The sequence below is a fragment of the Sander vitreus genome, chromosome 2, assembly GCF_031162955.1.
Source record: "Sander vitreus isolate 19-12246 chromosome 2, sanVit1, whole genome shotgun sequence".
Lineage (NCBI taxonomy): Eukaryota > Metazoa > Chordata > Actinopteri > Perciformes > Percidae > Sander > Sander vitreus.
This window is the reverse complement of record NC_135856.1, coordinates 2108387-2129010: the sequence shown is the minus strand read 5'-3', so window position 1 is coordinate 2129010 and position 20624 is coordinate 2108387. Positions and strand designations below refer to the sequence as shown.

General features: G+C 47.3%; 2 protein-coding genes across 2 annotated transcripts; both read right to left on the bottom strand.

Annotated features, from left to right (window-relative positions):
- Positions 1 to 3851: 3851 nt before the first annotated feature.
- Positions 3852 to 6694, bottom strand: LOC144530897 (uncharacterized). Its single transcript, XM_078270641.1, has 4 exons — positions 5105 to 6694; positions 4836 to 5063; positions 4261 to 4525; positions 3852 to 4181 (listed from the first exon to the last, which is right to left on the bottom strand). Exons 1-4 carry the CDS (start codon positions 5341 to 5343, stop codon positions 3852 to 3854), a joined length of 1062 nt encoding a protein of 353 aa, XP_078126767.1. The 5' UTR covers positions 5344 to 6694.
- Positions 6695 to 10181: 3487 nt separating this feature from the next.
- On the bottom strand, positions 10182 to 17839 carry btbd3a (BTB (POZ) domain containing 3a). The gene is made up of 5 exons (XM_078272690.1): positions 17683 to 17839; positions 14826 to 15076; positions 13825 to 13915; positions 12873 to 12991; positions 10182 to 11881 (listed from the first exon to the last, which is right to left on the bottom strand). The coding sequence occupies exons 2-5, from the start codon at positions 14996 to 14998 to the stop codon at positions 10849 to 10851; spliced, it is 1416 nt and encodes a 471-aa protein (XP_078128816.1). The 5' UTR covers positions 14999 to 15076; positions 17683 to 17839; the 3' UTR covers positions 10182 to 10848.
- Between the last annotated feature and the right edge of the window lie 2785 nt (positions 17840 to 20624).

Genomic DNA, 20624 nt, shown 5'->3' with positions numbered 1-20624 from the left:
CCTCTCGGGCTACATTCACATCGCTACGTTTTGGGTTTTCAGCGTTTGAGTTTTGAGCCAAAAGCGATCTCCGTGCACACACGGATTTTTATCTCCAGTAGAAGAACTAATCTCAGTTTAAACCAAACCAAAATATCTCATCAGCAGAGAGAATGAGAGGGGGGAAAGGCCAGAGCAGGGGGAATGAGAGGGGGGAACACCAGAGCAGGGGGAATGAGAGGGGGAAACGCCAGAGCAGGAGGAATGAGAGGGGGGAAAGGCCAGAGCAGGGGGAATGAGAGGGGGAAAAGCCAGAGCAGAGAGAATGAGAGGGGGGAAAGGCCAGAGCAGGGGGGAATGAGAGGGGGGGAAACGCCAGAGCAGGAGGAATGAGAGGGGGAAACACCAGAGCAGGGGGAATGAGAGGGGGAAACACCAGAGCAGGGGGGAATGAAAGGAGGGACACCAGAGCAGGAGGAATGAGAGGGGGGAACACCAGAGCAGGAGGAATGAGAGGGGGACACCAGAGCAGGGGGAATGAGAGGGGGGAACACCAGAGCAGGGGGAATGAGAGGGGGGAACACCAGAGCAGGAGGAATGAGAGGGGGGAACACCAGAGCAGGGGGAATGAGAGGGGGAACAACAGAGCAGGGGGAATGAGGGGGGCAAAAGATATTCCTTTTTAAACCCAAAACGTAGCAACGTAAATGTAGCCGAAGACAACGCTGACACCAATATCTTTACTCTCCAATAACTTTACACACACCAACCCGACGGCCGACCGTCGGCAGAAAAGCCAGTCGGACTGATCAGTCGACCCCCCGAGGTCCCAAAAATGCCTCAGAACACACCAAAGCGACGCCGACTTGAGCGTGTAACACGTCTCCATAACAGCAGGCGGCGCTAATCTGTATTGTCGCACCAAAAAATGAAAACCGGCAGCTGATTGGACGAACGCCCCACGAACTTACTCCCCGTGAACTGGTACCAGATGGTTGTTCTCCCAGTTACAGTTTTTGACGTCACACACCCATAAACAACAATGGCGCCCCCTGTTGATGCTGTACAGACGCCGCTGATTAACGGAGAGAAATAGAAATAAATAGACATGAATAGGCAACGTAAAGTAATTCTGCACATTGTAATCAAAACAATACACATACGATTGTGTACTACTACAGGTTATGTTTATTAAATGAAGCCCAAAATATGTCGCAGACTAGAAATCGCTAGTATCAGCTAGCGGCTAGCTAACGTTAACGGTAGGTAGCCGCTAGCTAACGCTAGCTAGAAGGGTTTGTGGTGACGTTGCCTGGAGCGCTACCAAGTCGTGAGTCGTGACTTGAAGTCGTAACTTACGGGCTAAACATTGTGTCTGGAACGCAGCATAAGACACGCTCATCCCGCTCGTCATTAAGGGTTAGCGCTCCACCAATCAGATTGGTCATGGAGTCCGACTGCCCGCCCTCCGACGCAGTCAAATCGGCCCCAAAATGAAGGCCGACGGCGCCTCGGACGGACGACGGCACGGAACAGACTCGAGTCAGCGACCTCGCCAGACTGTCCGACGGCCGATTATCAGCTCGGTGTGTCGCCGCCTTTACAAAGACCGATCTCGGGATTTTATTTATCGATTATTACAATAATTTTTTTTTAGCTCAGCCCTACTGAGGAATACTGTTCTTTAAATATCTTTGAACACATAAAAAAAAAAAGATATACAGTTATATTTAAAAATCCTTTCAGAGAACCATTTATTCTGCAGGATTGACAGGTAGACTTTCAGGTACAGTTTGTGTGAAATGCACCTTTAAGTTTTCATTAAGAGACATTCAGAGCACCAGAGGAAGGTTTCAGCGTGTCTGAAGTACAGTAGTGTGTAATACCAGACTGGAGTGTGATCAGCTGTCAGATATACTCATATTATACGCATAATTCAGCTTTAAATACCCAAACAAACCAAATGTAAACACCTGCTCAGGTTAGAACATACACCGAGTGCTTCAAGTCTTTAAAATGTTGAAACGTATGGAAGCGTAATGCTGCCAGGCCTGAAAAAGAAAAAATGTTTACGCAATGCATGTTTGCATCATGCATTACGTGAAGTTTATTGTAATGACAAAAATAATTCACGTTTTTAACCAAAAAATGTCACGTTACACATACACACATATATATATATATATATATACACACACACACATATATACATACATATATATACGCACATATATACATATACACACACATATATATATATATACACACATATACATATATATATATATATATATATATATATATATATATATATACATACATACATACATACATACATACATACATACATATATATATATATATATATATATATATATATACATATACATACATACACATACATATATATACATATACATACATACACATACATATATATATATATATATATCTGGCTCCGAATTGACAGGAAAATCTATGTGATAAACGTTAGCATTAATGAAATGCTAACGTTTTATGCTAACGTATTAACATTCTCTTGTCATAACTTGATAAGTTTGTATGTTGTGATAACATGAAAACATCTTATTACAATAAACTTCTCACAATAAATGTGATACTGATACGTTTCTTCTTTTTCAGGCACTATGCGTCCATAAAAACGAAACCAAAGTCAGACATTTTACCGTCTCTGTGGTACTCTCTTTAAAAAGCTGAACACATTACCTTCAGGGAGAGAAACCCTGTTTTCATTGTGGAGACGGTGGCAGATCACCAACACTCAAACTGAACCGTGAAACCATTTTGGCAACATGGCATCATGACTTCGCGTAAACATACACGCCCACTTTCTTGAGCCAAGTGGAGTGTTATCTGTATGCATTTTGAGCTATCCACGTGTATGTCTACGCTGTATACAGCGGACGGAAACAAACAACGGTTGGGTTTAGGAAACGGGACACGTGGGACACGAAGGAAGCGGGACACGAAGTAACGTGACACGAAGGAAATGTGACTCGTGGGACACGCTCGTGACTTGCGGGACACGAAGGAAACGTGACACAAAGGAAACGTGACACAAAGGAAACGTGACACAAAGGAAACGTTCGTGACTTGCGGGACATGAACGTGACACGAAGGAAACGGGACACGAAGGAAACAGGACACGAAGGAAACAGGACACGAAGGAAACGTGACAAGCGGGACACAAAGGAAACGTGACACGAACGTGACACGAAGGAAACGTGACTCGCGGGACACGAAGGAAGCGGGACACAAAGGAAACGTGACACGAAGTAACGTGACACGAAGGAAATGTGACTCGCGGGACACGAAGTAACGTGACATGAAGGAAATGTGACTCGCGGGACACGCTCGTGACTTGCGGGACACGAAGGAAACGTGACACGAAGGAAATGTGACTCGCGGGACACGAAGGAAACGTGACACGAAGGAAATGTGACTCGCGGGACACGCTCGTGACTTGCGGGACACGAAGGAAACGTGACACGAAGGAAACGTGACTCGCGGGACACAAAGGAAACGTGACTTGCGAGACACGAAGGAAACGTGACAAGCAGTGACCTGACACAAAGGAAACGTGACTTGCGAGACACGAAGGAAACGTGACACGAACGTGACCCGAAGGAAACGTGACTCGCGGGACACGAAGGAAAGCGTGACACGAAGGAAATGTGACTCGCGGGACACGCTCGTGACTTGCGGGACACGAAGGAAACGTGACACGAAGGAAATGTGACTCGCGGGACACGCTCGTGACTTGCGGGACACGAAGGAAATGTGACACAAAGGAAACGGCGTGACTGCTAGCGGGGTACAGCGAAGGAAACGCGTGACACGCAAGCGTGACACTACGAAGGAAACGTGACTCGACAGCGGGACACAAAGGAACAGCGTGACTTGCGAAATGTGACCCGCGATGTACGGGAAACGCGACGATGGGACGCAGCGTGACACGCGAAAACGTGACACGAAGGAAACGTGACACGCGGGACACAAAGGAAACGTGACTTGCGGGACACGAAGGAAACGTGACACGAACGTGACACGAAGGAAACGTGACAAGCGGGACACAAAGGAAACGTGACACGAAGTAACGTGACACGAAGGAAATGTGACTCGCGGGACACGAAGTAACGTGACACGAAGGAAACGTTCGTGACTTGCGGGACATGAAGGAAACGTTCGTGACTTGCGGGACACAAAGGAAACGTGACTCGCTGGACACAAAGGAAACGTGACTTGCGAGACATTAAGGAAGCGGGACACGAACGTGACACGAAGGAAACGTGACTCGCGGGACACAAAGGAAGCGAGACACAAAGGAAACGTGACACGAAGTAACGTGACACGAAGGAAACGGGACTCGCGGGACACGAAGGAAGCGGGACACAAAGGAAACGGGACTCGCGGGACGCGAAGGAAATGGGACTCGCGGGACACGAAGGAAACGTGACACGAACGTGAAACGAAGGAAACGTGACTTGCAGGACATGACGGAAACGTGATACGAACGTGACTCGAAGTAACGTGACGCGAAGGAAACATGACTCGCGGGACACAAAGGAAGCGGGACACAAAGGAAACGTGACTCGCAGGGACACGACTCCCGGCCTCCTGTCCTGGCAGGACACGAAGGAAACGTGACTTGCAGGACACGAAGGAAACGTGACACGAACGTGAAACGAGCGTGAAACGAGCGTGAAGCGACGGAAAGCGTGACCACGAGCGTGAAAGCGAAGGAAAGCGTGACTTGCAGGACATGACGGAAACGTGATCTGAGCGTGACTCGAAATAGCGTGACGTGAAGGAAACATGACTCGCGGGACACAAAGGAAACGTGACACGAAGGAAACGTGACTCGCGGGACACGACTCCCGGCCTCCTGTCCTGGCAGGACACGAAGGAAACGTGACACGAACGTGAAACGAAGGAAACATGACTTGCAGGACACGAAGGAAACGTGACACGAACGTGAAACGAAGGAAACGTGACACGAACGTGAAACGAAGGAAACGTGACTTGCAGGACATGACGGAAACGTGATACGAACGTGACTCGAAGTAACGTGACACGAAGGAAACGTGACTCGCGGGACACAAAGGAAACGTGACACGAAGGAAACGTGACTCGCGGGACACGACTCCCGGCCTCCTGTCCTGGCAGGACACGAAGGAAACGTGACTCGCGGGACACGAAGGAAACGTGACACGAAGGAAACGTGACTCGCGGGACACGACTCCCGGCCTCCTTGGTGAAAGTCCTGTGTTGGACCAACCTCCCTACGCAGATTTTCGCCCGTAAACATACACGCCACTGTCCAAAAGCCAAGCGGCGTGTCATCTGCACGCATTTTGAGCTATCCGTGTGTACGTCTACACCGTATACAGCGGACGGCGGTCTGCAACATCACAGCGTAAACATACACGCCACATTCTGAAGCCACGTGGCGTGTTATCGCGAGGCTACGGTTGGGTTTAGGAAACCTGACACTGTCTCCTGTCGTCTGACCCATCATCCTCCCCCCCGACCAACCTCCCTACGCAGATTTTCGGCCTTTCTTACTACTCGCTACGGCGTCAATTGACACGCAATCGCAAGGTAATGTAAGTCAACGCTAACAGGCGAGTATGCGTCTTGATAACACGCCAATAATGTCATACGAGTTGGTGTGTCATACATACGCCACGTCATGACATCAGTCTGGTTTTGGAGTCGGTAGGTTTTGTATTTTGTACGTTATAGTCTGTTACGTTACGTTGTACATTAAAACACGTTTAGAAAATGCATTTTAATGTCATCTGAGTGTAGTGTAGCTCGTCTACTTCAGTCGTTATATTTTTGGACGATGGAATCAATCAACAACAGTTCGAACACGTTTAGGTTTTGAGAAAAAATAGCAAAAGTTAAAATGTCAAAAAGAAATAAACTGATTATGAAAGTTGTACACGTGTTGTTTTAGAGAGACGTTTGTGTTTGTGTGTGGCTGCTTTCAGCGTTTACAGATTTTGGGTTTAGTGTTAATAATAACAGCTGCTGTGAAACAAAAAAAATAAACAACAACAACAACAACAACAGAGGTGTGAAGGAATGTGAGGATTCTTCAAAATGTGTCTTCATGTACTTACGCTACGTTTACACGTGGCCGGCTATTTTCGTAAACGGACATTTCAACCTCTCCGTTTTCAAAAAATAACATCGTGCTCAGCTGTCAGTTTTCAGAAAAGTCTTCGTTGACACGTCTCCGTGTATATATGCCGTCAAGAGCACGCCAGACCTGTAGGTGGCGGTGTAACGAGAAGCTCAAGCCCACGTTAGCCAATCAGAATCCTGAAAATAGCAACGACAGCAACGCATCTCTTCGTCTTTCTCTCTCTCGGCTGCCTAGACCTCCGTTTGTCTCCGTAGGGAGATGTCTCCGTTTTTCAAAATAACCACGTACGTGTAAACGGGGGTCGAAGGCTCGGCAGTAGGGCTGCACAATAAATCGTTTTTTATATCGTCATTGCGATATCAACTGGCGCAATAAACATCGTGAAAGTCACTCCAATTTTCTGTGTTACGCTGCAGACACACCGACCAGACGGCCGTTACACCCCGACCAGACGGCCGTTACACACCCACCAACCAGACGGCCGTTACACCCCGGCCGTTACACCCTGACCAGGCGGCCATTACACCCCGGCCGTTACAACACCCCCGGCCGTTACAACACACCGACCAGACGGCCGTTACACACCGACCAGACGGCCGTTACACCCCGACCAGACGGCCGTTACACACCCACCAACCAGACGGCCGTTACAACACACCAACCAGACGGCCGTTACAACACACCAACCAGACGGCCGTTACACACCGACCAGACGGCCGTTACACACCGACCAGACGGCCGTTACACACCGACCAGACGGCCGTTACACACCGCCAGACGGCCGTTACAACACCCCAGCCGTTACACCCCGGCCAGACGGCCGTTACACCCCGGCCGTTACAACACACCGACCAGACGGCCGTTACACCCCGGCCGTTACACCCCGGGCCGTTACACCCCGGCCAGACGGCCGTTACACACCAACCACACGGCCGTTACACACCAACCACACGGCCGTTACACCCCGACCAGACGGCCGTTACACCCCGACCAGACGGCCGTTACACCCCGACCAGACGGCCGTTACACACCGACCAGATGGCCGTTACAACACACCGGCCAGACGGCCGTTACAACACACCAACCAGACGGCCGTTACACACCGACCAGACGGCCGTTACACCCCGGCCAGACGGCCGTTACACACCGACCAGACGGCCGTTACACACCGACCAGACGGCCGTTACACACCGACCAGACGCCGACCGTCAGCAGTAAAGCCAGTCGGACTGATCAGTCTCCCCGAGTTGGTCCAAGAAGTTCCTCAGAACACTGAAGAGACGAGACGTAATACGTCTCCATAACAGCAGGCGGCGCCCAAAATGAAAACTGGCAGCTGATTGGACGAACGCTTCACGTGGGTCTGGCTGCTCCAGAAATTCAAAGCCAGACTGTCATGGCGTCTCGTTCAGAATACGATCTCATATCGTCCTAAAATAGTTCCCCGTAACGTGTTTCTGGAAACATTTGAAGAGAGAAACAGGCCGTGCAGCTGCTGAATCTGTCTTCATTTCAGATCAACAAAGGTCAGTTTAAAAGATGTTCATCAGATGTTGAGAGACTCTAGTCACGCTCATCCCGCTCCCCGTTTCCTGGTTAGCTCTCCACCAATCAGATGGGTCCATTATACATGTCAAATCAGCCCAAATGAAGGCCGACGGCCCCTCGGACGGACGACGGCACGGAGCACACCGACCAGACTGGAGTCACCGACCTCCCAGACTGTCAGACGGCTGATTAACGGCTCGGTGTCGTCGGCTTTGATTCTTCTTTTCGTGCTGCTTTTTATATTCAAGTCAATGTTCAATGTGTTGAATAAAAGAACGCTGGAAGTGATTTCCTTTCGTTTGTTTTAAATACAACAGGTTGTTTGTTGTATTTTGGCAGAATACTGAAAGCAGCAGAACAGAGTACACTTCAATATATCTGTTTATTTATCACAAGTTTAGGGATGTAACGATTACCGGTGTAACGGCAAACCACGATAAAAAAAATGTAGACGATAACGATTACCGTTTTCATTTCAAATATAATCATCACGGTGTGTTTAATCCTTCCCAGCTTCATCCGAGTGTCTTGAAGCTGCCGTGCGGGCGCACTGTGTAGCCTCCAACGTGCGTTTCTAAAAGTATTGGAAATGTTCCTGACAAATAAGCTTGTTATATATATTTTTGTAATATAATAAACACCGTTAACACTTTTTGGAAGTATTTCAGCTTGCGTAGGCCTATCAGCAGTGGTGTAGTCTACGTGATACGCAGGTATACGCAGTATATACCCACTAAGAAAGCTCCAGGATGTCCATATACCCACTTAAAAATGCCCAATGACACGTAACGACATACTTCACATTATATTTTTGATATATTTTCAATTGTCATCTGTGTTTTTCTCCTTTACATAGGCTAAATAAAGGGATTTTCACCGTAAATTGGTGCATAAGTGTAAAAGAATACAGGAAATGCAGTCTTTCATGCTCAAAACCTCCCTGGGGGAGGACACCCAGACCCCCCCCCCACTATGATATGCACCCCTCCCCCAAATGCAGATTCTGGCCAATATACAGTACAGTATACCCACTATAACACATTAGACTACACCACTGCCTATCAGTGCTTTCTGAACATATTGAACACACAAAAATACCGCGATAATACCGAAAACCATGATCATTTTGGTCACTATAACCGCGAGGTTACATTTTCATACCGTTACATTTCTACGCAACTTATATCGCGATATTCAACAACGTTATCGCATATGTTCCTCATATTGTGCAGCCCTACTCAGCAGTAATTTCTGGAGTCCGTCTCTCCTCAAACAGCTTCCTGAGAACTCGTCTCCACACATTTTTTTTTAAAAGATACAAGTCCACGTGGTGGCAGTAGGGTTGCAAAGGGGCGGGAATTTTCCGATAAATTTCCGGAAACTTTCCATGGAAAAGTTTAGCTGGGGAATTTTGGAAACTTTCATGGGAATTAATGGGAATAAACAGGCATAAACGGGAATTAATGGGAATTAATGTGAATGAACGGGAATTAATGTGAATAAACAGGCATAAACGGGAATTAATGGGAATTAATGTGAATGAACGGGAATTAATGGGAATAAACGGGAATTAATGGGAATGAACGGGATATTTTTAATATTGCTTTCCATGGAAAGTTTAGCTGGGGAATAATTCCAATTTTGATTTACTATGGTTAGTGGACTATACAATTAACACACATAGGTTAATAATAATGGGTTATGTATTCCCCCCCCCAAAAAATACAACCTCCCGTTTTTTTAAAAACTAAACGTTGGCCAGTATGTATGTAGTAGCCTCTGCTGATTACTGCGTGCGGGCATGTCATTGACGAATATAGGGAGGACATTCAACTGAAGTTGCATTGTTTATTTTTCCAACTACATTTAAGTTATAGACTCAGTATTATAACAAGCAATATTAAAAATATCCAGTTTATTCCCATTAATTCCCGTTAATTCCCCTGGAAAGTTTCCAACTTTGAAAATTCCCGGAATTTTGCAACCCTAGGTGGCAGTGAAGCAGGAATGCTCGATGGTGTTTTTTGCCCCCAACTGCTCCTTCCAGGCAGCTCTGCGACCGCTGCCTTCAAGGCACCTAACCCTAACCCAACCCTAACCCCCCAAACCCTAACCCAACCCCAACCCTAAACCAAACCTAACCCCCCTAACCCAAACCCCCCTAACCCAACCCCAACCCCCCTAACCCAACCCCAACCCTAACCATAAACCAACCCTAACCCCCCTAACCCAACCCCAACCCTAAACCAAACCTAACCCCCCCAACCCTAACCATAAACCAACCCTAACCCAACCCAACCCCAACCTTAACCATAAACAAACCCTAACCCCCCTAACCAACCCTAACCCTAACCCAACCCCAACCTTAACCATAAACAAACCCTAACCCCCCTAACCAACCCTAACCCAACCCCAACCCTAACCCCCCTAACCCAACCCCAACCCTAACCCCCCTAACCCTAACCCTAACCCAACCCTAACCAACCCTAACCATAACCCTAATATATTACCGAATATGGTTTTTTAAGGAGTTCTTTAAGTGTTTTATTCACACCAGTGGTCCCCTTGTGCCCGTCGCAGCACCCATCCTGGGCGCTGAGTTTTAACCCAAACCAACTCTAACCTTAACCTTAACCCTAACCAGTGGTTAACCCTAACCTTAACCAGTAGGATTGGGCATCGAGAAACGTTTCCTACCTGGAATCGTTTCAGAAATTACGATTCCAGTGGAATCGTTCGGAGGATTTGGTTTCAAATCTGATCATGGGGTCCAAATTTAAAATGCGCAAGTTGTGGTTCCCGTAGCGACCAGGCGCTTGTTGTGTTGCAGCCTTGGAGCTCAGTAAGCAGCGCTCTAGTGTGGCGTTATTTTACGTTGAAAAAGCTCGGTAAAACGGCAACCCACCATTGAATCAAAATAAAACTGTCCTCTTATTTGTGAAATAAGCATGGGACCCGTTTCAACTCCACCCCTCAAAGAATCGGAATCGATGAGAACCGGAATCAGAATTGGTAAAATCCAAACGATGCCCAACCCTAATAACCAGTGCCTAATCCTAGTGCCTTCCAGCAGCGCTGCCTGGAAGGTGCCGTTGGGGGCTTAAAAACACAGATAAACAGCAGGAATCTCTCGCGGCGTGCGTCTCTCAGGCGTAGAAGATGAGTTCGGGGATCTGGCCTCCCTGCACGCCGGTGCCGTTGGTGCTGTCCGACGAGCACTGGAACTGGAAGGTCACTTTCCCGCACTGCACCTCCGTCATGCCCTCCTGGCCAAAGTAGCTGAGCTCGTTGCCGTCCAGCACCACGCTCGCGGTGTAGAAGGTGTCGGGCTCGATCTGCACCGGGTAGTCGAAGGACACGGGGAAGGTGCTGCTAGAGCCATCCGAGAAGTACTTGATGATCCGCTGCGCCATCGACACGCCCTGGCGCTTCAGCTCGATCTTGGCGCTGTACTCGGCCGAGCCGCAGCTGGAGCCGTACAGGCCGAAGCCAGCGATGAAGACGCGCTTGTCCACGGCGAACTGGATGCTGTCGCAGCGGCCACGATACCGCCACTGGTTGCTCCGGTAGGCGCACGACTGGAAACGGTGGCAGCGCTGTGGCGCCAGGCCTTTGCGAGGTTTGGTGCAGAACAGGAGTTCAGGCTTGTTGGCGGCAGTGTACCACAGGAAGATGTCGTTGGTCTCGTTGAGCGTGAGGACGCCGGACTGCGCGGCCCCGTTGGCGAAGTCTTCTAGCAGCATGGTGGGGATGCGGATCAGGTAGATGGCCTTGCCGAGCGCCAGGCGCTTGTTCTCGATCGTAGGCGCCAGGTCTTGCCGCTGGCACTCGGCCTCCGCCCAGCTCAGCGCGGCCTCGAATACCACCATCTCTTTGGCGTTGAGCGTCTCGCGGCGTAGGATGCTCTCCAGCGTCTGCGCGTCGATGTCGCAGAAGCCCTCGGAGCGCAGGGCGAGCTCGGCCTGGGCGTCGATCACCTCCCAGCAGCGCTGCGTCAGGTCGGGCTCCTCAAACAGGCAGCTCTGCGACAGCAGAACACAGGCGTTCTTGGCGCTCAGGCTCGTCTCCAGGAAGTTGACGCAGGCCCGGGCCAGGTGAGGCACGATGTACTTCTTAGCGGCGTAGAGGGTGGCGAGCACCGTGTCGGCGCACAGGTCGATCTCGTCACAGTAGATGTACCTGGAAGATAGAGGGCGGGATTAGTGCCTTCACTTCAGAAATGTACATTCAAGATTTCAAGATCAAGCAGCACTAGTACCCTAAGTCAGTGTTTCTCAAATGGGGGTACGTGTCCCCCTAGGGGTACTCTGGAGGACTACAGGGGGTACGTGTCCCTCTAGGGGTACTTTGGAGGACTACAGGGGGTACGTGTCCCCCTAGGGGTACTCTGGAGGACTACAGGGGGTACGTGTCCCCCTAGGGGTACTCTGGAGGACTACAGGGGGTACGTGTCCCTCTAGGGGTACTTTGGAGGACTACAGGGGGTACGTGTCCCCCTAGGGGTACTCTGGAGGACTACAGGGGGTACGTGTCCCCCTAGGGGTACTCTGGAGGACTGCAGGGGGTACGTGTCCCCCTAGGGGTACTCTGGAGGACTGCAGGTTTGTAAGTTTTTGTCTCTGTTTTTGAAGTTTATCTCCTTTTTTTGAAGGTTTTGTCGTTTGTTTTGACCTGTTCTCGCCTTTCTTCCTTACTGTCTTCTACCGTCTTTTTTTCTTCAAAGCTTATTTGTATTTTTTGTAACTTTTGTCGCCCTAGTGTTGCCTTCATTCTTTCTACGGTCTCTTTTTTCCAAGTTTTTGTTACTATTTTCGACCTATTCTTGCCTTCCTTCCTTCTTTCTACCGTCTTTTTCCAAGTTTTTGTCTCCTTTCTTCATCATCATCTAAATGTTCTCCAGGTCCAAGGCTGTAGTTTAGTGAATCTAGCGCTGACATCGCTGTATTCTTCCTCTTTATAGACACTTTAGTTTTTCTACCAACAATTATTCACGCTAGTTAGGGGGCACATGGCTTAAAAAAAACTGTTCAAAGGGGGGAACATTATTGAAAAAAGCTTGAGAACCAGTGCCCTAAGTCACTCTCACTGCCCGCTCCTCTCGCTGACGTCACTTCCTCAACGCACCTGACTATAGACTAATAAACAGTGAACGAATCAGAGGCTGACGTACTTCAACATGGCCAGGAACGAAGGAGGCTCCACGTCAGGGATCCGGATCTCTTCCTGGTCCTCGGCCAGTTCTCCGTAAAACATGGCGTGGAACACGGAGCTGCCTACAGCCAGGACGTACTGACAGAGCAGAGGAACAACATTAGAGACAAGAACTCCACTTACAGCAGGGTACAAACATCATACGAGACTCACTCACATGTTACATTTGATTTACGGATGTACTTGCGAAATGCACAATTAGATATTTAGTCCTTGGCCTGATTTTTTATGACTGAAATGTATTTATTTTTAATACAGATGCACGATAGATCAGCAATCACATCGGTATCGGCTGATTTTCAGCCAGTTTTCAGCCTCTTTGCAAAGAAGAAAAACCCTCCTTTGATTAAACTTCTGTCTGGATGTTGGGCTCTGCACACAGCTGCAGAGTCCGAACCTTTCAAATGCACCTCTGGCTACATCCACACGGATACGTTTTGGTTTAAAACCGAATATCTTTTTGCTACGTTTACGCCTCGCGTCCACATTACTTTCTACTACTACGCTTCAGAGCCTCTAAAAAAGGACGTTTGGTGACTCCAAAAAACAGACACAAAACAAACAAAAACACACAAAAAAACAGACAAAAAGACACAAAAAAACAGAAAAAAACAGAAAAAAACACACAAAAAGACAAAAAAAAAACAAAAAAAAAACAAAGACACAAAAAAGACACAAACACACAAAAAAACACAAAAAGACAAAAAAAAACACAAAAGACACAACACACAAAGAGACAGGAACAAACGGTGGACACACTGCTGCCCCCGTTTTGGTTGGATAACTGTGGGGTTGCTTTCAGTGCTTTGTAGTCTGGACGAGATCGTTTGTGTCGTAAAAAGTAAGCTGTAGACGTCGCCTAGTTACTGCCTGCAGGAAGCCAAGGAGCGCGTGGGCGGGGTGCGTTTTACCTTGTGTCCCGGTACTCGCTGCGTCCCGCCAGGCGGCCCGACCACGAAGTGAACATCTGCCATCATCTCGTTGTTGAACATGACTGAATTCCTGCAAGGACACGACATTCATGACCGTTTACTCTTACATGTAAACACAAAAATACATCCGTGTATTTACAATTCAGAGTGACGCAACTGGCATGTTTAAGGCCATCCCACTCAGGATCAAGATCTCCATTTTTGGGGCATTTTTTCCCTTTATTTGATAGTGACAGTGGATAGACGGGACATGTGGGAGAGAGATGGGGGACAACGCGCAGCAAGGGGCCGCAGGTCGGATTCAAACCCGGGCCGCTGCAAAGGACTCAGCCTACACGGGGCGCACGCTCTTACTGGGCGAGCTAGAGGCCGCCCCGCACTCAGGATCTTCTGACCGACCAAATATGTTTTTGTATACCTTAACAGTAGTCACGTTTCCATCAAAGTAATAAGTAATAGTACGCGCATTTTGAAGTATCGCATTGGAAAATGTTGATGGAAACGGCAATTATCAAAAAACTGGGGCGCCTGGATAGCTCACCTGGTGGAGCGTGCGCCCATGTGCAGAGGGTTTGTCCTCAACGCAGCGGTCGTGGGTTCGATTCTGACCTGCAGCCCTTTGCTGCATGTCGTCCCCTCTCTCTCTCTCCCCTCTCATGTCTAAAGCTGTCCGGTCTAAGAAAGGCCTAAAATGCCGTCCTCCTGGGACAGAACTGAAACTGAACTGAAAAGACACTTATACGATATTAAGATATCCAAAATCTAAGACGATATCTAGTCTCGTATCACGATATCGATATAATATCGATAGATTGCCCAGCTCTACGTGTCAACATGTCTGCCGTGAAAAAGGTCTATTGCTTACCAGGTTTCTATGTAGCAAATACATTTTCTAACCGGCCCGTTTAGCCGGGAACTGACACACGTGCTCTACACATTAGATATAGTTTGTTAGTTAGTAATAGTTAGTCCCCACTGACCTCTCCCGGAGGGTGGGGTACAGGCCCTGCCAGTTGCAGCAGCCCTGCGCAGCTGCGGTGTTGTTGTTGGCGAGGTTCTGCTGTTGGTACTGCTCCTGGATGGAGGAGGCGGTGCTGCTCGCTGAGGCGGAGGGGACCAGCTTCTTGGTGGGATACAGCTCTGCAGCCATCATCTTACAGTCAGACGGCAGGCCGGGTCATGGCAGCTCCGGGGCCGGTGGACTCAACGGCTGCTGTCGGACCGGCGGAGTCTGGAGAAATAGACTTTTATTTTCATTTGCTTTAAGGCGAGGCAATGTTTTTGTATAGCATGGTTCATAAGTGCAATTTAAAAGTGCTTTACATAGGCATACACAAACAATCATTATCATTTCATTTTTTTTCCCCGGGGAAATTTCCCCCATTCAAGTGAATGTACGTTATGTTCATTCATACATTTTCAACTGCTATCTAGTCGTTCATACGTTCACCGAGAAACTCCATTCAAACTTCAGAATGTTCCGCATCTTTCATACATTCAGGGTAAGATATGACTTTCAAATCCCATTAATACTTTTTTTAAATATTCAACCTTGTTTGAGGCGCTACAAATAATGCCTTTCTGACATTTTTACATTAGATTGCATTGGATGGAACGTCCAGACTCAGAGTTGGGGGATCCAACTGACAGAAGAGTGAAGAGCGGCAGAAGAGAAATCCTCTTTACTTTGCTCTACCGTCCACAGTTTTAACTCTTCATACATTCACTTTACATAGAAAAGAGAATCCTGTGTCCTTTCTAACAATGCACTTAGGGAGGCAAATGGCCATTCACATGAGGCCCGGTGAGCTTCCAAGTGAAAGGAGACCCAACCAACGGTTGCACTGCCTCCTGTATGAAAAAACAAACAAACGGTGAATTGAACAAACGTAAAAAGCGGACAACAGAGGTTGGATGCTGCTGCGCCCACCCACACCCAGTGGTTTGAGGGACGTTACGTCCTGCTTCAACCTCGAAAAAGATTTGGTTATTGGCTGCAACAACAGATTCAAAAAAGGTCCCTTTTCTAGAAGACTTTCAGACTCTCCTTCGCACTCTCCTCCTCTCCCTGTTGTACAATGGTTCGCTGTAAAATCATTTTCAGTTTCACATCATTTAAGACTTCCTAAAGGGGGTCCGGGACAGCAGGGGGGGGGGGGGTTCCCAGAGTCATTGCAGGCAGGGGGCCACCAAATATGTGTTCATTTTTTTAAAGTTCTTTACAAATATTGAAATGTCTGAACCATCCATCCATCCATCTTCGTCTGCTTATCCGGTATCGGGTCGCGGGGGCAGCAGCTCCAGCAGGGGACCCCAAACTTCCCTTTCCCGAGCCACATTAACCAGCTCCGACTGGGGGATCTCGAGGCGTTCCCAGGCCAGGTTGGAGATATAATCCCTCCACCTAGTCCTGGGTCTTCCCCGAGGCCTCCTCCCAGCTGGACGTCCCTCCACCTAGTCCTGGGTCTTCCCCGAGACATCCTCCGAGCTGGACGTCCCTCCACCTAGTCCTGGGTCTTCCCCGAGGCCTCCTCCGAGCTGGACGTCCCTCCACCTAGTCCTGGGTCTTCCCTGAGACCTCCTCCCAGCTGGACGTCCCCCCACCTAGTCCTGGGTCTTCCCTGAGACCTCCTCCCAGCTGGACGTGCCTGGAACACCTCCCTAGGGAGGCGCCCAGTTGTCTGAACATGAATCCCATATATTATTAGCAAATATAAATCCCCACTGATGATAGGCTTACTGGCCTATAGGTAAGGGTCCATAACATTACACACATAACATAACACACACAGAGAGACACACACACACACACACAGACAGAGAGAGAGAGAGAGAGAGAGAGAGAGAGAGAGAGAGAGAGAGAGAGAGAGACACACACTTTCTGGTCTGACCTCAGGGAAAGCAATGTCAAACAGGAATGTTTTAAGTCTCAAATTTAAGTATTCAGTACATGTACTCCAGTACTGTACTTCAGTCCACATGTTGAGGTACTTGTACTTTACTTGAGTCTTTTCTTTTCATGCCACTTTCTACTTCTACTCTGCTACATTCATCTGTTCCAGCTTTAGTTACTAGTTACTTTAGTTACTAGTTACTTTACACATTAACATTACTGCTCACAGTTTATAACATCTGATGTTTTATTCTAAAGTAAACTAGCCAACAATATAACGACTACAAGTCCAGCTGAGATGATCAGACCATTAAACACACGTGTGTGTGTGTGTGTGTGTCTGTCTGTCTGTGTCTGTGTGTGTCTGTCTGTCTGTCTGTCTGTGTGTGTATGTGTATCATTGAACACACACTGTTTGGATCCTTTCCACTTTCTATAACAGGAGGATTCTTCTTTACTTTTAATACTTTAACTACATTATCCTGACGATACTTACACACTTTTACTGTAGTAACATTATCAATGCAGGACTTCTACTTGTAACAGAGCATGTGTACAGTGTGGTATTAGTACTCTAACTGCAGTAAAGGACGTGAATACGTCTTCCACTACTGATATTCAGATATTTAAGTTACGCTCTTGTTGAGCTAACTAAAGCTAGCGCCACACACACGTCCGTTACACCGGCTGGTTTACCTAACGACACATTAATCAAACCCGACAAATACATAATGAGCCATAATAATTTAGCATAATAATAAAAAGTCAGTTGGTAAACGTCCAAACCGCGGAGTATTCTTTTACGTCTTAACTTTAGCATGTTTATGCTATCGCTAGTTAGTTAGTTAGCTAGTTAGCTAGCTGACTCACTAAAAGACCGTTTTTCCGAGTTAATTTTTCGGTCAGCGTTAACATATTTGGTTATTAACTCGGTTTCCACTTACTTTAGTGTTGCGTAGAAGCATTTATAGCCGTTTCTTCTCTCCACGTTCAGCAGGTTTTGAGTTGTTTTAACATCCAAGCGGCTCAGCTTTGTTTACAGTAGCTAGCTAGCTAGCTAGCTTCTTCTGCTACTGATGTTTACTTCGCCTCTTCTTCTTCAGGGTTTTACGGCAGTTAGCGGCTGTTTACGGCAGAGGCAACTCATTAAAGGCACAGCGCTGCCACCTGCAGGCCGGAAGCTGCAATTACACTCAGATGTTCCTGTTTATTAGACGATATAAAATAAATAAATAAATTAATAAATAGAAAATAATAATAAATAATAATAATAAATACATTAAATACATAAAATACAATTAATGGAAAAAAATAAAATAAAATAAAAATAAAATAAAAATATGAAGTTAAATAAATAAATAAAATACAATTACAATAATTTTTCTTAGCTTGACATTTTTAATTCATCTGTAGGCTAATGATTATGTTATTCTTTTTCTTTTTGAATGGATACATTTTTGTACATTTAGACTTTTATTTCTTGCGTTTGTTTTTCCCCGTGGCGGTTTATTTAATTGGCATATACATATAATTATGAGTTGTTTGATTTTTGCTATGCACGTCTTTAATGATTCTAATAATTAGTTGTCGTTTTCTTCTCAGTAGATGGAGTTGTAATAGTTTGTATCTTTATTTAGATGCCTTCTGTTTTATCCTTTTCTTACCTGCAGTACAGTAAACTTGTAAGTAGTCCATATCCACGAAGGTTTTGTGACTTTTGATGACGCTTTGTTATGATAACATGACAGTGTGTAACCAGGCTGTGCTCTCTTTCCTCCCTCCCTCCTCCCGAGAAGATGGCGAAGGTCCACGAGAAGATCCTCCCGACTGACAGCGGCAGTAAAGGCCGTTATATACCAACCAGACGACCGACCAAACACGCCAAAGCAACAAGACGTAATACGTCTCCGTAACAGCAGGCGGCGCTAATCTGGATTGTCGCCCCAAAAAATGAAAACCAGCAGCTGATTGGACGAACGCGTCACGTGGGTCTGGCTTCTGCTTCTTATTATTATTCTATTTAATTAAATAAAAATAAATAAAAAAAAGTGACAGATGTTGGAAAAAGCCACAAAAACGCAGGAAACGTAGGCGCCGATTCATGTTCTCCTCCGTGGGTGCTCACGGGCGCACGCCCTTTAAAAACCAAAAAAAACGTAGTCAAAAAATGTTTTGCATTTCAGAACCATAGGAACTGGACAGCGGCCGACATGAACACACACGCCTATTGACTCGATAATGAAGCCGTAAAGTAGGCTTTCAGCTCAGGACAGCACCACTCCTCACAGATACGGAGAGGACTGGAGAGGAGAAGTTGAACTGACACGTAACTGCGATCAGCTTCGTGGGAAATTAGGAATCCGTTCCACCGGTCTAGTAGCCTAGGCGCACGATGACAGACGCTCCACTTAGCACCAACTGCAACGTTTCATTTTAAATGAATGTAGCCGACTGGCAGTCTGGCGCACTTGGGTGCTCAGTATTTTCCGTGCACCCACAGTATCGGCGCCTATGCACCGTAACGTGTTTCTGGAAACATTTGAAGAGAGAAACAGGCCGTGCAGCTGCTGAATCTGTCTTCATTTCAGATCAACAAAGGTCAGTTTAACAGATGTTCCTCAGGTTTTGAGAGACTTTAGTCACGCTCATCCCGCTCGCCATCTCCCGGGTGAGTCCCGACTGTCCCGTCTCCGACTGAGCGTGTCAGGTCGGCCAACATGAAGGCCGACAGCTCCTCCAACGGACGACGGCACGGACACACGAACAGACTGGAGTCACCGACCTCCCAGACTGTCAGACGGACGATTATCGGGTTGGTGTGAAGCTGCCTTAAGACCAATCAGAGGTCAGACCGTGTTCTCAGGTACCACCCACTCACGTTGAGTTAGACCAGCTTTAAGATCACGTGTTTGAATAATAATGATCTGTTTTGTCATGAAGGGAAACCTCTAATTTTCGTGTTTTAATGAGGCTTTTAAATCTAAACATATACCAAAAACTTGAAGCCTGCCTTGTCTTGTTCCTTTTGGGTTTTGGTAAACAGCTGTGGATTGCGTTTACCATTTTTTTTCTTAAATCAGGGATGCTGAATGGTGCAGTGCAGTCCCCACACTTGCAGCTACGGATCATATGAACCTTAAAGAGCCCATATTATGAAAAAAAAACACTTTTTCTGGGATTTGGGGAGTTATTTTGTGTCTCTGGTGCTTCATACAGACTTGGAAAATAAACCCTCCATGCTGTTCTGAGTGAGATACGGTTTCTGAATGTGTCCTGTCTTCAGTCTCCGGGTCAGCTGGTCAACATCTGCACGGCTTTCTACGTCACTAGCTGAGACGAGGGGCCTAGGGGGCTAACCGTTAGCATGCTAGCTCGTTCTCAATGGCAAAACACTGCTACAACACACACTAGTTCACCATAATCTCCAAAAGAACTACTTCCGTGTCCCTGTTCTGCAGGTATTCACACAAAGGTGGAAGTGTTCCCTCGTTTAGAAGAAGTCTCCCAGCTAATCCTGCCTTGTTCTACTGAAGTTGGAGAAACAGCTAGCTAGCTCATGTAGTCCTTACCTAGCTACTGAGCGTGTAGTCCTTACCTAGCTACTGAGCGTGTAGTCCTTAGCTACTGAGCATGTAGTCCTTACCTAGCTACTGAGCATGTAACACGTAGTCCTTAGCTAGCTACTGAGCGTGTAGTCCTTACCTAGCTACTGAGCGTGTAGTCCTTACCTAGCTACTGAGCGTGTAGTCCTTACCTAGCTACTGAGCGTGTAGTCCTTACCTAGCTACTGAGCGTGTAGTCCTTACCTAGCTACTGAGCGTGTAGTCCTTACCTAGCTACTGAGCGTGTAGTCCTTACCTAGCTACTGAGCGTGTAGTCCTTACCT

Excerpts from the sequence above, each read along its gene's own strand:
- LOC144530897 (XM_078270641.1), bottom strand. The coding sequence starts at position 5,343 with ATGACACGCCGCTTGGCTTTTGGACAGTGGCGTGTATGTTTACGGGCG. Across the intron at positions 5,064-5,104 it reads TTTCCTTCGTGTCACGTTTC|TTCGAGTCACGTTCGTATCA; the intron begins CTTTGTGTCCCG and ends GTGTCACGTTAC. Across the intron at positions 4,182-4,260 it reads GTGTCACGTTCGTGTCCCGC|TTCCTTCATGTCCCGCAAGT; the intron begins TTCCTTAATGTC and ends AGTCACGAACGT.
- btbd3a (XM_078272690.1), bottom strand. The coding sequence starts at position 14,998 with ATGATGGCTGCAGAGCTGTATCCCACCAAGAAGCTGGTCCCCTCCGCC. Across the intron at positions 13,916-14,825 it reads TACCCCACCCTCCGGGAGAG|GAATTCAGTCATGTTCAACA; the intron begins GTCAGTGGGGAC and ends GTGTCCTTGCAG. Across the intron at positions 12,992-13,824 it reads AGCGAGTACCGGGACACAAG|TACGTCCTGGCTGTAGGCAG; the intron begins GTAAAACGCACC and ends CTGCTCTGTCAG.